This window comes from Nicotiana tomentosiformis, chromosome 8 (genome assembly GCF_000390325.3).
Source record: "Nicotiana tomentosiformis chromosome 8, ASM39032v3, whole genome shotgun sequence".
Lineage (NCBI taxonomy): Eukaryota > Viridiplantae > Streptophyta > Magnoliopsida > Solanales > Solanaceae > Nicotiana > Nicotiana tomentosiformis.
Genome location: NC_090819.1, coordinates 6,846,240 through 6,868,325, shown reverse-complemented (window position 1 = coordinate 6,868,325; position 22,086 = coordinate 6,846,240). Strand labels below are relative to the sequence as shown.

At 37.3% G+C, this 22,086-nt stretch overlaps 2 protein-coding genes across 5 annotated transcripts; one reads left to right on the top strand and one right to left on the bottom strand.

The window, feature by feature from the left end:
* The first annotated feature begins 161 nt into the window (after positions 1 to 161).
* Positions 162 to 11,638, top strand: LOC104101484 (septum-promoting GTP-binding protein 1-like). Its single transcript, XM_009608941.3, has 6 exons — positions 162 to 817; positions 1,306 to 1,426; positions 1,553 to 1,649; positions 1,790 to 1,829; positions 3,276 to 3,359; positions 11,353 to 11,638. The coding sequence occupies exons 1-6, from the start codon at positions 521 to 523 to the stop codon at positions 11,515 to 11,517; spliced, it is 804 nt and encodes a 267-aa protein (XP_009607236.1). The 5' UTR covers positions 162 to 520; the 3' UTR covers positions 11,518 to 11,638.
* Positions 11,639 to 12,381: 743 nt separating this feature from the next.
* On the bottom strand, positions 12,382 to 20,737 carry LOC104101493 (FHA domain-containing protein DDL). 4 transcript variants are annotated; one of them, XM_070182010.1, is made up of 12 exons: positions 20,617 to 20,731; positions 20,319 to 20,402; positions 18,812 to 19,872; positions 17,984 to 18,012; positions 16,447 to 16,513; positions 16,124 to 16,181; positions 15,166 to 15,258; positions 13,650 to 13,764; positions 13,519 to 13,566; positions 13,380 to 13,425; positions 13,212 to 13,282; positions 12,382 to 12,747 (listed from the first exon to the last, which is right to left on the bottom strand). In XM_070182010.1, exons 3-12 carry the CDS (start codon positions 19,829 to 19,831, stop codon positions 12,711 to 12,713), a joined length of 1,584 nt encoding a protein of 527 aa, XP_070038111.1. In that variant the 5' UTR covers positions 19,832 to 19,872; positions 20,319 to 20,402; positions 20,617 to 20,731; the 3' UTR covers positions 12,382 to 12,710. The 4 variants fall into 4 exon arrangements, with proteins under 4 accessions (XP_070038111.1, XP_070038112.1, XP_070038113.1 ...); XM_070182011.1 differs by lacking the exon at positions 20,319 to 20,402 and having other exon boundaries at positions 20,617 to 20,737; XM_070182012.1 differs by lacking the exon at positions 20,319 to 20,402 and having other exon boundaries at positions 18,812 to 19,875; positions 20,617 to 20,716.
* Between the last annotated feature and the right edge of the window lie 1,349 nt (positions 20,738 to 22,086).

The following is a 22,086-nucleotide window of genomic DNA, read 5'->3' as shown; positions in this document are numbered from 1 at the left end:
AATTAAAAATTTAGTGAGAATTATATGAAATAGACCAAAATACCCAAGTAACATTGAAACTAAAAAGCCAGCAAGTAGGATTGTTTCGTCATTTTAATAATTATACATACCACCGGTCAACTGTCCAACACACGAATCTAAAAACAACGAACACACCTTCCCATACTTTAGTTTTTCAAAAGACAACAAATTAAAAATCCCAAAAGAAGGCCAAAAATAAGCACGAGAATCTTGAAAAACCAAATCTCTCATATACACTTCCTCTTCTTCCTCAAAATATTCATGAAAAATTCATTAAAAAAAAATGACTGACCCGACTAATTCGAATTCGTGTTATTAGTCATGATCATGAATTGGAAACGCCAACAGAAAGATTCGATTCTGACTTCATAGAACCGGTATTGCTGTTGCCTGCGCTGCGCGTAGGACCGTCCCCTACTCCTGTCCCATTCATCTAAGAGAAGCGTCCCTTATCAAGAATTTCTTGTTTTCGAGTTCGACTCGAGACGTCTGGTTAAGGATGCATCATCGTCAGCTTTGCCGGAAAGTTATTCAAGTTAACAGCATAAGGTGGAAAATAGTAGAAAAAGTTTCAATATTTAAAGAGTTTTTTAGGTTCATTTGGGAAAGAATTATGGTTTGTTCAACTGGAAACTCAGTAAGGTACAGGAGATTGTCTACAAAAGTTTCTGAGGAATTATTAGCTGTGGAATCATCAGATGAAACATTAATTAGTGGATATGACAGTGATTCAGATTTAGTTGCATTGAAGATTAGTATTTTGGGTGATTGCCAGATTGGGAAAACAAGTTTTGTGGTAAGTTTTATGATTAATTTAATTAATCTCTTCTTCTATAACTTGTTTTATTTAATCGTTCGGTATTCAAGGTTATGAGTTCAGAATTCCAATCAATTTAAGTTATTGGTAACCGTTAGAACCAATACATGTCTTTGAGACAAATAGAGGGTGTGAACCAAGGCTACTAGTTGTGGCCGACTGCAATCTCAAGGCTAGCTTCGCCCCTACATATATGATCTTACGACTTTAATAGAGATACGTATTTTTCGTAAACAGTCGTGCTGACTTGGTCGCTGCGATCCCTTTTTTCTGACTAATCTAATTTGCGTCGGGCTATTTAAAGGGGCTCGAACCTGAAACCGCTGGTTAAGAATAAATGGATCTCGTACATTCTACTATACAGGTTCTTTTATAACTTGTTTGATTCTTGATATATATGGAAACTAATGATTTTCTTTTTTTCTTCTTCAATTTTTTTTTTTTTTTTTTGGAAAAAACTATTTTAGATAAAGTATGTGGGAGATGAACAAGAAAAGAGGTGTTTGCAGATGAAGGGATTGAATTTAATGGATAAAATATTAATTGTACGAGGTGCAAGAATTGCTTTTAGAATATGGGATGTAGGAGGTATATGTCCATTAATTTCTTTTTAATTCATTTTTCATTTTTATTTTCCATTAGGCCAAGTGTGAGTTGGTAATATATTATTCCTAATTGATTTATCTGATTAATTTTTATTTTTTTTGAATACAGGTGACCATAGTTCATATGTTCAAATTCCAATTGCTTGTAAAGATTCAGTTGCAATTCTCTACATGTTTGATCTCACTAGTAGAAGTACTTTAAACAAGTATGCTTTTGATCTTAATTTCTCAATTATTTCCCATAATCTTTTTAAAAGCATGGGAATTAGGAATAACGCGGTTTTCACTTTTTTTTCTCCTTATTTAAATATTTTTAAAACCTTTTTTCCTCCTTTTGTAATTGCAGTGTAATAGATTGGTACAGTGAAGCAAGAAAGTGGAATAAGGTGCGACACTTTACTTCTATTTCACATTAATTACTGTTGTTTTCTTTAATAGGAGAAAGACTTTGCGGTCATGAATTTATTCTCTTTTCTTAGTGTGATGAATAAAGCTAGAAAAAATGGGACATGGTACTATTGTTTGGTAGGAGGTATATGATACCTAATGAAATACACGTGTGCGTAAGCTGGTCAGGAATTAAAAAAATTAGGAAAATTGGGACCCGATAATTGTACTACGTAGCGGGTATCCGGTGAAATAGTCGAGGTGTGCACAAGCTGGCCGGACACTACTATCATAAGAAAAGAAATTAGGAAAATGGAATCTAGTAACTGTATTAGTGAAAGATAGTAGGTACCCGAGTAAAATAGTTGAGATGCGCACAAATTAAGTTCGGACACCACCGTCGTAAAAAAACTAGAAAAATTAGGACATGATAATTATGCCGGTGGAAGGTAACAGGTATCCGATGGAATAGTCGAGCTCTATGCAAAATAGCCGGACACCATTGTCAATAAATAATGGAGGGTGATAATAGGCAAACGAGTAAAATAGTCGAGATACGCGTAAATTGGTCTGAACGTCCCCAGTCATAAAAAAAGAAGTGGAAAAAATGGGAGGATATCCACAACTCACAAGGCAGTAGCAGTTTCTTTCACCAAACAATGAAATTAGTAACAAGAAAATAAATACAGTAGTTGAGACTTCAATGACAGATTAAAAAAAATGCTAGAATGGCCAGAATAAGGGCAGTAGTTGTAACTACTTTCATTCTTTTAGAGGAAAAAGTAGAAAATTTAATGGCAATAATTACAGAACTACTTAAAAGCCTCTTCTTTAATTATCAATTGATATGTACTCACTCAGTTCAATTTTAATGTCCAGTATTCTAAATATAGATTTTTATTTTACTTGTCACTTTTAGCATATTAAGAAAATATATTTTTTTTTTTCATGTAATCATTTTTTCAAATTCAATAAAAATATGCATCAATTAATATGGGTATCATGGTAAATTATGTATTCATTTATTATTTTTTAAGAGACGTGAAAAGTCCAAAGTGGAGTAGACTTGAAATTTTTAAATAAAAAAAGGATAATCTGGTACATAAAGCATCCAGCGTTTACGCAGAGTTCGTGGAAAGGCACGTGAAAAGTCCAAAGTGGAGTAGACTTGAAATTTTTAAATAAAAAAAGGATAATTTGGTGCATAAAGCATCTAGTGTTTACGCAGGGTTCGTGGAAAGGCCGCACCCCAAGGGTGCGATGTAGACAGCCTACCTTAATGCAAGTATTAGTGGCTGTTTCGACGGCTCGAATCCGTGACCTATAGGTCACACAGAGATAACTTTATCGTTGCTCTCATGCTCCTCTTCCAAAGTTTTAAGTGGTTGAGGTTTAATTTGTTAAATATCTAATCCTTTCTTTTTGTTTGTGTTGGTCAATTGCAGACTGCTATTCCAATACTAATTGGGACCAAGTTTGATGATTTTGTCCAGCTTCCACTAGATACTCAATGGTCTGTTGTCACTCAGGTACCACTTTCATTAATGTTGCACTTAGTAAAGTTATTCCTCATTTTACTTTTTACTTTTTGTGGCTGATTACATGTTGTTCGAACTCTTTAAAAATATCATGGAGTGCGTATTATTTTTGGAGGATCTGACACGATTGTTGCAGGAACTTTTGAGAGTTCATACAAAAAAAGTTTATGCTTTTTTGTTCTTTAAAATGACTAATATACTGAACTTCAGCCCTTTTTATGTCATTTTAAGGTTTTGACGCACTCGTTAAGATCATCACTCAATGACATTATGTAATATTCACTTGTAATAATTCTAATCTTATATTAGAATTTTACTTTATAATTTCAATATAACTTATTCTCAAATCAAATGATCCATAAATGAGTTGTAAGAGTGGAATTGAAAAGAAAAATTAATGATTCTTGGTTCTTTAAAATGGCTAATATATTGGACTTCTTTTTTTACCCAAGTGAGATAAAAGGTGCAGGTTGGTAGCTATCTGTAAAAATTTATTCGTAATGCTTACATCAAATTATACTTATTAATTTATTATGGTTAAATCATCAATAACTATAATTTAGTGATAAAAATATATATAAAGACATGTGTCGTATATTCACTGGTTCGTCGCGATAAAAACGTTTCTTTCTCATCTTACTATTTTTATTGTGAGTTGGAAAAATTGTGTGCTCTAAATTAAGAAACTAGTTTTAAATGGGCAACTCTTTTGCCACTTTAAACTTTATTACCAGAAAATCATGCATTATTTTGGGGGTGACAGAGTCATACTGATCTTGTGATCAATCAAGACCAAGAAAAAAAGTTAAAAGGGAGAAAGAAAAAGTTCTTTGACGTGTGAAACTATCAAAGAACAAGTTCATTTAATGTTCTTTTCTTTACTATACCAAATAAAAAAAATTATTACAAAATTATGATATGATGTATAGGATTTCTGTATACGGGCAAAACCGATTAGTTCGTCGTACGAACTGGTCGAGATGGTAATACTTTGATCGAAGAGCGTCTTCGTAATATCAGATTGAGGTCCGAAGTCAGGTCATCAAGTTTCGAGTTCTAGGACCGATCAATGTCAAGCTCGATATCATTATCGAGCTCGAATCCAAATCGAGCTACGAGGCGAAGCGAAATTATCGAGCTTAAGATTCATAGGCCAACCGGCACCGACCCCGAATCGATATTAGACTCCGAGTCAGAATCGAGCTCGAGTCAATACCGAGCTCACAGACAAGAGCCGTTACAATCGCACTAGGGGAGAGAATCCTCACAGGAATTAGGAAAAAACTAATTCATCATGGGTTCCCCACTATGTATTTTTTATTATATCTAAAGTAGGATCCCTCCATTATAAAAGGGATGATTATTGTTTCTGTAAAGGAGCGAGACATTCACATTGTAACAAGAATCATATTTTCTCATATTGAAAGTTTAACCTTTTGAGCTCCATTACTTCATCTTATTTTATTCATTCATTTTTCTCTTTTCTACTGTGTTTATCTTTCATTCTTTATAGTCAAGATTGGATATTTCTACTTCTCTTTACGATTTGTGTCAGGTTATACCACATACCCTTAGAACTACGTACAAATTCAACTCTATCCGATTTTTTGGGTAAACAGTTTGGCGCCCACCGTGAGGCTAAGGATAACAGTGGTTATTTGATACAAATCTACAACACACACCATTTTACGCTTGTCTTTTGAAAGTGTCTTTGACTTCGGATTAGCAATGGCAAACCTTCGATTAATGGCTTTACCTTACGAAAACGAATCGGCCTTCAAGATGAAACCAACAACTTGACGCTAAGGGCCGGAAGGCCGCTTATCGATGCCGTGAAAGCTCGATTCGGAGTACCTGAAGCTCGTGTTGAAGTACCACTAGATTTTAATTCGCATGTGGCCCTTGAGGCAAACCAACGTTCTGAACCTAAAAATAGCATTCATGGCGGTACTTGATCTGCAGCTCGAGACACCCATAACGTTGAGGAAAACAGAGTCAGCTTGCGTATGATTTTTGAAATGCTGCAAGACCAACAGGTAGCGATAGCTCAGTTACAGAGCCAAACCTAGGTAGTAAGCAGGTCGGAGCCTAGTCCACCTCGATAAATTGCCCACAGAACGGAGCCAGCCATAGTAAGGTCAAATGAGCGAGAATCGGGGACTACTCCTGAAATTGCTAAGATACTCGAGGAACTCACAAAGCGGATCGAAGCAAACGATAAAAATGTAGAAACATATAACTCCAAGGTCGATCAGATCCCGGGGGCACCATTAATGATAAAAGGGTTGGATTCCAAAAAAATCGTGCAAAAGCCTTTTCCCTCGAGTGCAGCCCCAAAACCAATCCCAAAAAGATTTCGTATGCCCGAGATTCCCAAATATAACGGAACTACCGACCCCAACGAACATGTCACCTATTACACATATGCCATCAAGGGTAACGATTTAGAAGATGACGAAATCGAATCTGTGTTGTTGAAAAAATTAGGAGAGACCCTCTCGAAGGGAGCAGTGATTTGGTCTCACAATCTGCCACCGAATTCCATCGACTCATTTTCCATGCTAGCAGATTCTTTCGTAAAGGCACACGTCGATGGCATAAAAGTCGCAACAAGGAAATCAGACCTTTTTAAAGTAAAAAAGGGGATAATGAAATGCTGAGGAAATTCGTGTCCCGATTTCAAATGGAACGCAAGGAGTTGCCACCGGTCACAGACGATTGGGCCGTTCAAGCTTTCACCCAAGGGTTGAACGAGCGAAGTTCGATAGCATCACGTCGGCTGAAACAAAATTTGATCGAATATCCAGCTGTAACTTGGGCAAATGTGCACAATCGATATTAGTCAAAAATCAGGGTCGAAGACAACCAATTAGGAGCTCCTTTCGGATCAGTACATCCAAACAGGTCGGTTATTAAAAACCAAAGAGACATCGATGGAGAGCCAAGGTCGAACAGAGACCGATATCAACCATACGCCACAAATCAAAGGAACAATGGTTCGGGACGCAATTTCGCCCGGAACAATCGAAAGAGTGATCAAGGACAGAATTCTCGGAGACTTATGAGCAAAAGTGGTTTTGACAAATATGCCGATCCTATAGAGGCACCTCGATTATCGGAATATAACTTTAGCATCGATGCATCGGGTATTGTATCGGCAATCGGAAGGATCAAGGATACTAGGTGGCCCAGACCCATGCAAACTGATCCTTCACAAAGAAACCCAAATTCAATGTGCAAATATCATGGCACGCATGGCCACAAAATCGAGGATTGCAGACAATTAAGGGAGGAGATAGCCCGTCTATTCAATGAGGTCCACCTTCGAGAGTTCCTCAGCGATCGAGCCAAGAACCATCTCAGAGAGAGAGACGCCAACAGAAAAAATGAACAGGAGGAACCTCAACATATCATTCATATGATCTTCGGTGGGGTCGACACTCCACAGGAACCCATACTCAAACGCACAAAGATACGGATCACTAGAGAAAAACAAACCCGAGATTATGTGCCCGAAGACACTTTATCATTCAATAACGAAGAAGCTGAAGGCATCTCTCAGACCTACAACGATGCTCTGGTAATTTCTATCTTATTAAATAAAGTTCAAGTTAAGCGTGTTTTAGTGGATCCAGGTAGCTCTGCGAATATCATCCGATCGAGGGTCGTGGAGCAGCTCGGTCTGCAAAATAAAGTCGTGCCCGCAGCTCGGGTCTTAAACGACTTCAACATGGCCAGTGAAACAACTAAAGGGGAGATTATTCTACCGGTAAACGTGGCTGGGACCATCCAAAATACCAAGTTCCACGTAATAGAGGGCGACATGAGGTACAATGCCCTACTCAAAAGGCCTTGGATCCACAATATGAGGGCGGTACCTTTGACTCTCCACCAAGTAATAAAATTCTCGACGTCGGATGGTGTAAAAACAGTGTACGGGGAGCAGCATGCTGCGAAGGAAATATTTGCGGTCGATGAGGTAACGCCGATATCAATACTATCAACCTCGGAAAGGTCAAGCATCAAAGGTAAACGAGAAGTTAAATAACAATCACAGCCTTCAGCCTCGACTGAATCGGGGAAGCAAGAAATAGAAGAAGGGGAGGAGGATTTTCTGACCCCTCGAACTTTTATCATCCCCGAAGATTCTGACGCCACCAAATCGTCGGTCGAAGAGCTGGAACAGGTTATATTGATTGGGCATCTGCCAGAGAGAAAGGTATACCTGGGGACGGGATTGACCCCTGAACTCAGGAAAAAACTTATTTAATTTCTTATCGATAACATAGATTATTTTGCTTGGTCCCATTTATACATGACAGGGATCCTACCGTCGATAACAACGCACCGGCTGAGCCTGAACCCTAGGTTCAAACCGGTGAAACAAAAAAGAAGACCTCAGTTCGAGGTAAAGCATGCATTTGTAAAGGACGAGGTAACTAAACTTCTCAAAATAGGGTTGATTCGGGAAGTAAAATATCCTGAATGGTTAGCCAATGTAGTTGTAGTCCTTAAAAAAGGGAACAAACTTAGAATGTGTGTAGATTATAAGGATTTAAACAAGGCGTGCCCCAAAGATTCTTTTCCACTGCCTAACATCGATCGCATGATCAATGCCACGGCCGGGTATAATCAAATTCAAATGAACCCGGGGGACCGAGAAAAGACTTCATTTATCACCAAGTATGGAACGTATTGTTATAATGTAATGCCCTTTGGGCTAAAAAATGCAGGAGCTACTTACCAACGCCTAGTAAATAAAATGTTCGAAGAACAAATAGGTAAGTCAATGGAAGTTTATATTGATGATATGCTAGTTAAGTCCCTGCGCGCAGAGGACCATTTGACTCATTTGCAAGAGACGTTCAAGATTTTAAGGAAATACAACATGAAGCTCAACCCCGAGAAATGTGCTTTTAGGGTTGGTTCGGGCAAGTTCCTTGGCTTTATGGTATCGAATCGGGGAATCGAGATCAACCCCGATAAGATCAAGGCCATCGAAGACATCGCCGTCGTGGATAATATAAAAATCGTGCAAAAGCTAACCGAATGGATAGCCGATTCATTTCGAGGTCATCAGATCGAAGCCATAGATTCTTCTCTCTACTCAAAAAGAAGAACGATTTCGCCTGGACCCCGGAATGCCAACATGCATTAGAAGAATTGAAGCGATACTTGTCGAGCCCACCACTGCTTCACATACCGAAGGCAGATGAGAAACTTTACTTATACTTGGCGGTATTGGAAATCGCGGTGAGTGGCGTACTAATTCGAGAAGAGCAAGGTACGCAATTTTCTGTTTATTATGTAAATCGAACCTTAGGAGAAGCATAAACTAGATATCCACACTTAGAGAAATTGGTACTTGCACTGATAAGCGCCTCTAGAAAGTTAAGACCATACTTTCAATGTCACCCCATATGCGTGTTAACCACCTACCCACTTCGTAATATTTTTCACAAGCCCGAACTATCCGGCCGATTGGCCAAATGGGTTGTCGAACTCAGTGGGTACGATATCGAATATCAACCCCGTACAACCATCAAGTCTCAAATTTTAACGGACTTCGTGACCGATTTCATGCCAACCCTCGTACTCGAAGTTGAAAAAGAACTCTTGATAAAATCGGGTACATTATCGGGGGTTTGGACCCTCTTCACAGATGGTGCATCGAGTGTGAAGGGGTCCGGGCTTGGCATCGTTTTGAAATCATTTTGAAACCCCCCACGGGTGGCATTATTAGGCAATCTATCAAAACTTCTAGGTTGACTAACAATGAGGCCGAGTACGAGGCCATGATTGCAGGTCTCGAGCTAGCTAAAAGCTTTGGAGCAGAAATCATTGAAGCCAAATGTGACTCTTTTCTAGTGGTGAACCAAGTAAATAAAATCTTCGAAGTTCGAGAAGATAGGATGCAAAGGTATTTGGATAAATTACAGGTAACTTTGCACCATTTCAAGGAATGGACTTTACAACATGTGCCTCGAGAACAAAACAGTGAGGCCGACGCACTCGCAAGTTTAGGGTCATCGGTTGAGGAAGATGAGATCGAGTCGGGGATTGTCGTTCAACTCTCGGGGTCCATAACCGAGGAAGATCATGCCGAGATAAATTCTACAAGCTTAACCTGGGATTGGAGGAATAAGTATATTGAATACTTGAAGAACGGAAAACTCTCATCGAACCCTAAAGAATCGAGGGCCCTACAAACCAAAGCTGCTTGATTCCTGTTGGCTGAAGATGGAACATTATACGGAAGTACATTCGATGGACCATTGGCAGTATGTTTAGGACTAAGAGATACCGATTATATTTTACGAGAGGTACATGAAGACACTTGTGGGAACCACTCCGGCGCTGAATCACTAATTCACAAAATCATTAGAGCAGGATACTACTAGGATAGCATGGAAAAGGACACTAAGGAGTTTGTTCGAAAATATGATAAATGCCAAAGATTTGCACTAATGATCCATCAGCTCGGAGAACGGCTTCATTCAGTCCTATCCCCATGGCCATTCATGAAATGGGGGATGGATATCGTCGGCCCTCTACCATCGGCCCTAGGTAAAGCTAAATGCATTTTGTTTAAGACTGACTATTTTTCTAAATGGGTTGAAGCACAGGCGTTCGAGAAAGTGAGAAAAATAGGTTATAGACTCCATCTGGGATCACATCGTGTGTCGACCTCGAATCGATATCAGACTCCGAGTTGGAATCGAGCTCGAGTCAATACCGAGCTCGAGTCAATATCGAGCTCACAAACAAGAGCTGTTGCAACCGCACTAGGGGAGAGAATCCTAACAGGAATTAGGGAAAAACTAATTTATCGTGGGTTCCCCACTATGTATTTTTTATTATATCTAAAGTAGGATCCTTCCACTATAAAAGGGATGATTGTTGTTTCTGTAAAGGAGCGAGACATTCACATTGTAACAAGAATCCTATTTTCTCATATTGAAAGATTAACCTTTTGAGCTCCATTACTTTATCTTATTTTGTTCATTCATTTTCCTCTTTTCTGCTGTGTTTATCTTTCATTCTTTATAGTCAAGATTGGATATTTCTATTTCTCTTTACGATTTGTGTCAAGTTATACCACATACCCTTAAAACTACGTACAAATTCAACTCTATCCAATTTTCCGGGTAAACATTCTCTTTACCTTTTATTCAAAGCTCTCGGATTTTAGTTGAGTCCGTAGTTTTTTTTTGAAAGAGAACGTTTTTTCCTTTAATGAACCTTATGCGATGCGAATTTTGATTAGTCAATGTCCTAATACAGCTGCCAAATACCAAGTAAGAAATCAAAAAAGTAATGATTTCTTCATTTACTCTTTATGTCCCTCTCTCTGTCTCTTTCTCTTTCTGTTAAGAATAGGAAGTTGGTCTTTAAACGTCAACATAGAAAAGTAAAGAATGACCAAACCAAAACAAGTGAGTAAAGTTTAGAAAGGAAAAGAAACGTCAAACATTTTCTTTTCGTACCTTTCCACGTTGGCGTGATAGATAAGCACAAGTTAAAAAAGATTAGGATAACAAAGCATTATTATATCACTTTACTATTCAACACTAAGAGGAGAAATAAAAACTTCTCAATTTGTATAGGATTTAAGTTATATTCACCGGTTCTTGGAAAGATCGGATCCAAAGGGGTGTGATGTGAGCGGTCTATCTTGATGTAAGCAGTTTACCCTGATGCAAGCAATAGTGGTTGTTTCACAGCTTAAACCCCGACATATAAGTCAAAACAGAGACAACTTTACCGTTGCTGCAAGGCTCCCTTCTCAAGCAATCATATAAGGGAATTCAAAAAAATATTGGAACGTCACACTTAACATTTGAACCTATGACCTAAAATAATTTTTGCCTTCGCCTTTGATTACAAGTGTAGTTTAGCATGTAGTAACTATTTATGAATGAAGTTTATGGTATTCTAAATTTCGGAACGTTTATTAAGAAACTTAAATGGTGTTAATTTGCAGGCAAGGGCATATGCAAAGGCAATGAAAGCAACTCTCTTCTTCTCAAGTGCAACTCATAATATCAATGTGAATAAGATCTTCAAATTCATTATGGCCAAGCTCTTTAACTTGCCTTGGACTGTCCAAAGAAATCTCACCATTGGTGAGCCCATTATTGACTTCTAGAAATTCAGAATTTACCTAATGAATTTAAAGCTCTATAGAGTTTACCTTTCACCTCGACTGTTTCTTATACCATTCACTAACATGTAACGTTGCCGGTTTTATAGAACTTATCTTTCATCTCTATCATTCCAAATACCATTGTAAATAGTGATCTCATCCTCAACCAAAATCCCTGTCTTTGCCTAGAAAAAATCAAGGGAGAAAAAACAAGATAGAAAAATGGAAAGAAATAGTGAATACTTAATTTTTACTTGCGGAAATTCTTCCCTTTTTTCCATACTAGTTGTGGATACATATTTGTTGGGGTTGAAAGATTGAAGGTAATATCCTAGAAAAACACAAAAAGTTTAATGAAATTCATATTTAAACAGTAATAACTAACAAGGCAAAATGATTATTTTAAACCAGGCTGCAAAATTTTTGTATCCCTTTCAGCAACATTGAGCTTTCCTACCAATCAAGAACTTCCACGTTTTGGGTGTCTATTCCTTCTTAAAGACATGGAGCTGTAACCTTGAAGAATTTCAGACAAGTTCCATAAAAAGTCAAATAAAATGGATATATTCTGATTCCAGCCCGGAGAATGGGATTGTTTTCGATAGAAAGCGTTTTACCTCCAAAGTGAAACTTTTCGGCATAAATCAAAATTAGTCAAACCCTAAAGCAAAAAGTCAAATAAAATGGATATATTCTGATTCCTGCCCGGGGAATGGGATTTGTCTTCGGTAGAAAGCGTTTCACCTCCAAATTAGCTGTTTACTGGTTGATATCAGAAGAAAAAGAGACTAAAATATGCCATTTTTACGATAGATCAAATTAATCGACTACCCAAATTCATCAGATTCAATTGCTATAACAAAGAAATGGAAGAAGACACAGAGAAACATTCAATAAATAGAAGAAATGTGTGCACATTCACAAGTTAAGACCTAATCAACAATAACATATCCCATATATAGGGGACAAAGAGCTTATAAACAAACTGGAGGATAAATCACTGATGCATAAACCAAAATTTTCATTAGCAGTGAAAAACTTTGCAAGCAATGCCCAAATCTCTACCACATTACACGATTTCGGCTAAGCACTTACAACGGCTATCCTGCTAGTAACATGGCACAGCAAATATTTGATCTTCTGATAAAGCTTCTGACGTCAAAGCCAATCAATGCAAATGACACCTCCGAGACTCATCATGCTGAATTCTCGTGAAGCAGCACATACTCTCGGCTGCAAATTTTCCAGTCAAAGTATAAATGCAAAATGTCCCAAGGGGGTATCTACAAAATCCACTTAAAATCGCCTTGAAGATACAGAATAATTCAGAGCAAACGAGCAAAAGCTCCTAAAGGCAAAGTGAGCATAAATGACAGAAAAATAGAAAACAAAAGCTAATTCAAACTGCTATAATCAACTCAAAGATCATGTTAAGTTGTGCGAGAAATTGCATGTACGATGAAATTAGCAATTGGAGTAGATGATGTTGATAGGAATTGTAGATATGAAATGAAGCAAGCAAAAACAGGGATTCTACATTAAAACCACACAAAAAAAAAAGGGGGGGGGGGGGGGGGGAAATAAAAACTAGAAGTAAAGCTCACGGAATAGTTTTATTCAAACTATCATAATTTTCATAAGATAAAAAAGATACTGTAGATTCAAGCAAATTGGTACAGTTAATGAAAGCAACTTACCTACTATTACCAAACTTAAGTGTATCCTTTTCTAATAGCTCATAGTATCTCTGGGGCTCAATCCGATTTTCCTGCACACAAGTGAATGTCATCAAACCATAGGGAAACCAATCATAGCCTCTACATAATCTATACACGAAGAGACTAGAAATGCAAATCATGACTCACATTAATGAAAGTACCATTAGTGCTTCCAAGATCCATTACGTACGGCCTATAGACCAATTAAACAGGCGATTGTAAGTAAGGTATCAATAAATTCATATGTCAAAAACTTGTACCAAAGAACTGACCGCTATAGTCGCACCTTACTTGCTTCGATGAAGTACCATCGGGATTGTCTTTCTCAACTTGCCTATAATCCAAATAACCAGAAAATTTTTTAAAAAAAATGTCAAATATTGAAGCTGAATTAGTACTTGAGAGATTATATTGTACCTGTACTGGAGGACAGCATGTTGCTTGCTGCAAGATGGGTGATCCGTAGGAATGTCCGCAACCCTCCTTTCTCTCCCAAAAAGATAACAACTTTGGCGATGAACATATAGAGGCTCTATAACATAGGGAAAACACATCAGATAGATCATTTTCCATTACCGTTATATCCAGGATGAAAGTGAGATGGGAGTGAAGGACGGTAACCCAATGGAGGGGAACTCAGTGAGGCCACCATTACAATAATCATACGGAAGTCGAATTCTTTTTTCTCTTTTCTTTTGGTTGGTTGGTGGTTGTTGTTGTTGTGTGTGTGTGTGTGTGTGTGTGTGTGGGGGGGGGGGGGGGGGGGTTGAAACCAAACAAATATGCAGACAGATTGAAGGATCATAACTGGGAACTGCACCAAATAAAGAATATAAGAGATATTCCCTCCATTTGAAATGTCATGTATTCCATCTTGACTGCGCCAAAATCCACTTTAATAATTTAAATTAAAAGTTCAAAGACACTCACCCTCAAACTAACCATATATAAAAGCAGTATGTTTTTCCGGGTCAATGAAACATGCGCAGCCAACATTTTTAGGGTCAATTAGACATACCTCTCCTGTAGTAACCAAGTGACCCCGTCACACTCTCATCTAGTTTAAGAAACGAGAGACTACCCCTCTACTTTAACATATGGCTCGAGTTTAGCAAAGCTTTTTATGGTATCATAATAAGGACCAAGGCATTGGCATTTGCTGATTTTTTTCTCTACCCTTGTTTCTCAAAGAATGGAAATTTGTAAGACTATATAGGTCATGACCTTAGACGTATTACAGAATTGGATATAATGCATGAATCAGTTGCAAAAATACAAGAAAAAACCTAACAAAAGAATGTCATCAGAGCGATTGGGTCAAATTATTCTCAAAATGGATTCCATCCTAAGTGACTCTTAGCGAATACAGGTTTCTGGAATTTTACAAACTAAGAGGAAGACCATCTAGTTTTGTTAAACTACTGGGAATCTCACATAATCCTGCCATATTTCATCTTTAAGGCAAGCAAAAGTCAGATAGGACATTAAACTTGAACCAAGTTTACACTTGAATTACTAGCAGTGGCAGGTGAAATGGATGCCATCCATGGATTATGATTTCTACTGACCACATTACAACAAACAAAGACATATATCAGTAGGCAGATATGAATGATATGTTCAGCGTCCCCCCAAAAGAAAAGGAATGCACGCGTACTTGGTAGGTGCAAATGATACATATAATGCATCTCAAGAAGCAGGTTGTCCCAACACTATGATTATTAAACAAATAAAAAGGAATACAATGTGCTAATTATTGGCAAATTGACACTACAATTTAAGAAGGCACATATAATACATTTGTTAAATTTTGAGTATTACAAGTCAACAAAAAATAAAATAATTAAAAAATAAACGGAGCCACGTATGAAGCAATTCAAAAGAAACATACACTACGATGGAAGAATGAATAAGAAGGATCCAGCAAATATACCATTAAGGACTTCACCACCCTTAAAAACATACAAGCGCCATCGTATGTCGGGTTTTCTAGCATCTGGTGGCTCGTTAAAGAGAAGTGTTATACCTGGCATGAAACAGCACACAATGAGGTACGGCAGATATAATACAGAGGCTTATTCCCTTTGTTAGTTGACAAACACAAAACCAAGATATGCTATCTGTGTCCTCTCATGCTTGAACATAAGGAGTCAACAAGTTCTTCATTTTCTTCTCAACCATTTCTGTTTAAAGATATCCACAGCATATGTTAACAGTTAACATCTTGTTACCTGTAATATGGACAATCATTAAACTGTATTAGTTTGTGAGGCGATCAAGCTCGGAAAGCTACAAGCTGAGAAGGCCTCGAGCAATGCAAGCTCGAGAGCTTCACGGGCTCACTTGATCCAGTTACCTATACCTCAAAATCTAGCTTTGGGTTTCAGTAATTTGTTGGCAGCAAGGTATACATCAGGGTTATGCATTTTAATTCCAAAATCCATCAATGCTCAAACTTAAAGATTCTGGGTGAATTTTCTGTCAAAATCAATTTGTATGGTCTTTTATGCCCAAAAACATCATGTTCTGAACGCGACCAGCTGCTCCAGGCAGCAAACAATGACTTTGTGGAACATAAATGAACTTTGCTTATGAAAAATGAGCAGATCAAAATAATTTCCGTTCATTCCAGAGCATGTTCTGCCAAAGCCATGAAGCCGATTAAGGTGGAGTTGTTTTAACTGCAGTGATAATAGAATGATGAACCTGAAGATTTTTTTATAAAATTACAGAATAAGCTTGATGGGCAGATTACCCGAAAATACACTGAAAGTTTGAAGTGTACTAACTCGCAGGAGAGAAGGACAATATAACTTGCAAAAGAAGTGGCTGCAATTAAGAATGTAAACTTTTTCATCAAGTGTAATCCTTAAGCAACTTGAGTCACTGACCTCTTACTCGATTAGTTTCTGCTGCAAGCTTTCCAGAGAGCTCAAACGAAGGCTTGTCCTGTACATCATAGCACCAAATAATTATGTTAGTACTATCAAGTAATAAAGCTACTAATCAGAATTCAGAAGGCACTGAAGATCCACATATCTGCATAACAAAAATAAGTTAAAGCGAGATTAAAATTTTAAACACAGATCATCCTCACCCCAGCATCAGGAAGGACAAAACCCTATTTTAAATTGTAATTTAAAGCAAAAATTAAGAAAACCTCGGGTCTAAATTAATGGAATGCAACTCAAGTTAATTTGGGAAGAAATAATACTTTATTTTTAGCTTGCAAGGCCTCCTCTGCCGCCTGCATTTTAGATAAGGAGTCATCATCACCATTCCTGGCCAAGCAAAGGGATACTTATTAGCAATTCAAGCCTATATGCTTTTCTTAAATATTCAAGTCTATATGCAAGCGCGTAAAAAACCATATGTTTACGCATTAGAAAGTTTTGCACCAAGTAAAAGAGAGATTCAAAAATTTGCAATAAGCAAAAGCATCCATAGAACAAAATCACTATGTTGTCCCGCTAGGCACAGTACTTTAAGCAAATGTTAGCATCAATATACATAAAAGTACATGGAGTAAAGTAATAAATTGAAAAGTAATGAGTATTGAATTTATCGAATTAAATGCCTAATATATGGTTACATAATCAGTTACTACTGTGTATCAGCAGTAAAACAGGAAAGCCAGGACCCTGAGATTTACTGCTCAATTTTCCATTGTTTAACAGCCTAGTAACAAATATTTAAACTACTCCTATCTCATATTCATGTTAAGCTTTCTGCATTGTAACATTCCAGTATGTTTGAAATATCTGTAGCAATGATGCTAATATATGCACCATTCCCCAGGATTCAAAGTTTAATTCATTAGAGAATGCAAATTTATGTAAGATGTAATTGTAATGGTTTCTCCTCCAGAATAACCTTGCAGACACACAAAAAATTAAATTAACTTTTTTCTATTAAAACAAATGTAATTGTAGTCAAGCTAACTCCTTGATCTCCAGGATTAGCGATGATGCTAATATATGCACCATTCCCCAGGATTCAAAAGTTTAATTCATTAGAGAACTCCTTGATCTCCATATATTAGCGATGATGCTAATATATGCACCATTCCCCAGGATTCAAAAGTTTAATTCATTAGAGTGCAAATTTATCTAAGATGTAATTGTAATTGTAAGGATTAGCGATGATGCTAATATATGCACCATTCCCCAGGATTCAAAAGTTTAATTCATTAGAGAACTCCTTGATCTCCATATATTAGCGATGATGCTAATATATGCACCATTCCCCAGGATTCAAAAGTCTAATTCATTAGAGAATGCAAATTTATCTAAGAATGAAAATTAACTTTTTTCTATTAAAACAAATGTAATTGTAGTGAAGCTAACTCCTTGATCTCCAGGATTAGCGATGATGCTAATATATGCACCATTCCCCAGGATTCAAAAGTTTAATTCAAGCTAACTCCTCGATCTCCATATATTAGCGATGATGCTAATATATGCATCATTCCCCAGGATTCAAAAGTTTAATTCATTAGGGAATGCAAATTTATCTAAGATGTAATTGTAATGGTTTCTCCTCCAGAATAACCTTGCAGACACACAAAAAATTAAATTAACTTTTTTCTATTAAAACAAATGTAATTGTAGTCAAGCTAACTCCTTGATCTCCAAACACAATTTAATCTACTCATAAAAAGCGACAGGAGGGAACAAGTCTAAACCATATTGCTCAAACAAGCATGAGAATGATGGCAATTTACTCCAGAACGTTCAAATTCAGCAACTCACCTGAGTTCACCTCTCCTTGAGCTTGTCATCTGTAAAACACACACCAAATAAGACCATTGTATTATAGCATTCAATTAAGAAGCAACTGATATTAACATAGAAAACTGCATGGAAAAGCGAAGTTTCGATAGAGGTAAACAAAAAAAGAACTTTAAAACTAAAGCAAAGTGTAAATTATTCGATTATGTATGAATGCAGCAGTTATATGATAAATCTCTCCTGAAGTTGTATAGGAGATCTTTACTGTGTAGACCTCGATAAAATTGTACAGAAATTAGAGATGGTGTGTTATTGCAATTCAAATCTACAAATTTTCTTTGATATTTGTTTAGGGATGCAGTTACAGTTTTTAACACACCTCATCCAATTTGAATGAACTTGTCTGACCATAAAATGAATAGGTCAAAACTATACTACTATTGTTGTTCTGCAAATTGTAAAAAGAGCATCTTATGCAAGGATTTCCATAGGAATCAACCAGAAAAATTAATCAAAATCACTGTTTATTTACGTACTAGAGAAGAACCGGGGGGGGGGGGGGGGGGGCTAGAACCTTAAAAAGATTAAGTACGAAAAGAAGATTAGTGGACCTCAACCATATTTTCTTGATTTACATCTTTCATTATTACTGTTACCATTCTCAAAAAAAAATCTTTCATTATTACCCTGCTTCCCCGGTCTACAAGGGGAGATAACTAAAAGGAAAGAAAACTCAGTGGCGAATTGCATTATAAGTTTTGAGGTTTGTCAAAGGCAAGTGAAACGCAGATATCATTTGTTTCACATAATGCTAAAGGTCACGAAATGTGATCGAATATCACCAGACACCTCATCGCGTGCTCTCGTGTCCGCCGCTGCAGGTGATCTCGATCTGTGCCGACTCCTATGCTGACGTTCTGAAGGTGAAGCTGATCGACCATTTCTTGACTTAGAAGATCCATTATCCAGTGCATCCTTTCCTGATCTTTTCTCTCTCCTTTCATTTTGCACCATTCTGTCAGAATCTTTTTCCTTATATGTAGCCCTATCACTAGCTCTTCCATGATTTCTCTCGGGCTCCCGTATCTTCAACTTTTCTTCAGTCTCTGGTTCTGCTCTCCTTAGTCTTTTTGTTCGTGGTGACGGTGAACGGGACTCAGGCACCGTTCTGTCATAATCCTTTTCCCTATGTGTAGCCCTATCACTAGCTCTCCCATGATTTTTCTCAGGCTCTCGCTCCCTCGAGTTTTCTTCAGTCTCTCGTTCTGCTCTCCTTAGCCTTTTTGTTCGTGGTGACGGTGAACGGGATTCAGGCACTGTTCTATCAGAATCCTTCTCCCTATGTGGAGCCCTACCACCAGCTCGCCCATGGTTTTTCTCAGGCTCGCGCCCCCTTGTCTTTTCTTCAGTCTCTTGTTCTGCTCTCCTTAGTCTTTTTGTTCGTGGTGAGGGTGAGCGAGATTCAGGAGACTGCAACTTGGCACGTCTAGGAGACCTGTCTCGGCCTGAAGACTTCTCTACCTGTAACAACCTCGAATCAGGAGACCTTGACTTAGCTCGTTTGGGAGACTTCGTGCGACTTGAGGGTTTCTCTCTGACTGGGGAGTGAGATGCAGGGGAGATTGATTTTCTGCGCTTTGGGGACCTATTGCGACTAGAAGGCCTCTCTCTTGCAGGTGAAAGAGGAACAAGAGATCTTGACCTTGCACGTCTCGGGGACCTATTACGGCTTGAAGGCTTCTCTGCTACAGCTGAACTTGCAGCATGTGAACTCTTTTTCCGAGCAGGTGACCTTTCCCTGCGTGAAGGGCTCCTCTTACGAGGAGATCCACGACCCCTGGCAGGTGATCTAGAGTCACTGCGCCCCATAATAGAGGTCAAATTGACGGATGAATTTTCTGAAGCAAAAACTACTACAACAACAAAAAAAAAAAAAAAAAAAAAAAAAATGGGATTAATCCTCCAGAAACACCATAAGCAAAACCAAATCAAAATTATTCGATAAAAAATATATAATTCATCACTCTTTAGTCATCTTATCCATCTCAAGCAAAAAGAAAAAAAAAAGAAAATTACCACTTTTTAACAATACTAAAGATTTTGAAAGAACTAACAAATATACAAATACATTCTGCACAATATGCTTTCATATCCTAAGAAATACAATACTCCCTTCGTTTCAATACTCTCTGTTTCCAACTACACTAGTAATGTTATTGTATGTAACTTTCACTAGTTTCCAGCTTCAACCTTTATACTTAGGTTCGATATTTTCCCATAAGAAGCTACATTTTTTTACAAAAGGTTGTTCTATCACTGATAAAACTGTAGTTTAGAGGTAATTCCGTACATTAACCTTGTTCTGCTAGTTGAAAAATTACAACCTGAGGGCTTAACAATGATCAAATGGCAAACATACGTTGTTACCGCGCAGCATTTACTGATCCGAACGAAAAAAAATTCCAATTTGAGCTTCGACAGAAAGAACCATAGGTATATAACTCAAAAAATACGCAATTTGCATCGAATAAAAGAAAAATATTTCAGCACTTCGAAGTCAACAAAGAATAAACCTTAAAAATCGTTAATTTGCTAGTAAATAGTTGGCAGCGGGAATGTTAGCAGTTCATAAGCGTGAAGAAATGGAGTTTTACCCAAAGCTGAGGATTAGGGTTTGCCGCGCATTGGAAGTTGGAAAACGGAGAAAACAGAGGAGAGAACGATAGTGATGAGAGTCTCGGATCTTCGGGTTTTGGGGCTTCTGGGCTAGTTATATTGGGCTTCTTACAGTTTGGTTAGGGAGAAGTGAACAAATAGTCACTATTTAATTACTATTATTTAAAATTTAGCCATTTTATGATAAGTAAATAAATTTTGGGTACAGAAGTAAGCAATGGAAGTACAAACAAAAGGGCAGCCTTTAGTAAGGTAGTTTTCGTTGAGCAAAACGATTGAGCATGATGTATAACTCAACTAAAAGAAAACAAGAAGCACCTAAGGGTAGGGATGGAAGTCGGTCGGATCGGTTCGATTTTTATAAAATTCGATTCGATTCGATTCGATTTATTTCACTTTTGCTTTTTGATGTGTTGCATCATTAACCGAATCGAAATTAGTTGGACTAATTCGGTGCGCCAAATGTAATTCTCCTTCACAAATTAGGAAGGTGACAAAATAAATCTTTGTGTAACATGCAAATTATATACTACTGCTAGATTAACTACCTGTCTAATAGCATGTTTGGTCAAGTTTCTCCAAGCCAAAAGTATTATTTTTCTTAAAGTGATTTTTTTTTCAAAGTTGAAGTGTTTGGCCAAGCTTTTAGAAAAAAAAAAGTGTTTTTGAGGAGAAGTAGAAACAGTTTTGGAGAAGCAGAAAAAAGTAGCTTATCTCCGACAACACTTTGGAGAAAAATACATTTAAAGCAGTTTTTAAAAGTTTGGCCAAACACTAATTGCTGCTCAGAAGTGCTTTTCAAATAAATTAGTCAAACAAAAACTGCTTTTCGCCAAAAGTACTTTTGTAAAAAACACTTTCGAGAAAAAATACTTATCAAAATAAGCTGAATTTTGCAGCTTGGCCAAACTGGCTATAAGTCGAAAGAAGAAGATTCTTTGTTGCATATGACTACTCTCCAATATGCATTAAGACCTGCGGAAGAGCGACTATCTGATTTACTTACAAGATGGGATATTCAAAGATGAACAACTCTAGGATTATATCAAGATTCTGGTACCAATAGTAGTTAATTCTATAACCAAATAAATGCAATCCAAATTCTATCCCGAGATTAATGTTCCTATTTTTATAACCAAATAACCCCTGGTGGTTTTAGCTATACATGGTCATAATTTCGTTCACTATCAAATTTTTGTGACTTCAAATTTGCACTTTACAAGATAAATTGAGTTTTTATTATACTTTTAGGGGCCATTTGGTACGCGGGATAAGGTGAGATAAAGTGTGGTACTAAAGTTATACTATGTTTGATTGACAATATAAATTTATACCGTCAACCAAACTAAGTTTATCGGGATGAATTTATACCGTCAACCACACATAGTATAAACTCAAGGATCGTTTGGTTGTCAGTTAGAGTTATGCAAGTATTAGTTATACATGTA

What these genes read in the sequence shown, in the direction of transcription:
- LOC104101484 (XM_009608941.3), top strand. Translation starts at nt 521, where the DNA reads ATGCATCATCGTCAGCTTTGCCGGAAAGTTATTCAAGTTAACAGCATA. An exon ending in TTGGGAAAACAAGTTTTGTG is followed by an intron (nt 818 to 1,305) that starts GTAAGTTTTATG and finishes AAACTATTTTAG; the next exon opens with ATAAAGTATGTGGGAGATGA. An exon ending in AGTAGAAGTACTTTAAACAA is followed by an intron (nt 1,650 to 1,789) that starts GTATGCTTTTGA and finishes TTGTAATTGCAG; the next exon opens with TGTAATAGATTGGTACAGTG.
- LOC104101493 (XM_070182011.1), bottom strand. Translation starts at nt 19,831, where the DNA reads ATGGGGCGCAGTGACTCTAGATCACCTGCCAGGGGTCGTGGATCTCCT. An exon ending in TCAAGGAGAGGTGAACTCAG is followed by an intron (nt 16,514 to 17,983) that starts GTGAGTTGCTGA and finishes TTGCTTGGCCAG; the next exon opens with GAATGGTGATGATGACTCCT. An exon ending in CATGCTGTCCTCCAGTACAG is followed by an intron (nt 13,567 to 13,649) that starts GTACAATATAAT and finishes TTTGGATTATAG; the next exon opens with GCAAGTTGAGAAAGACAATC.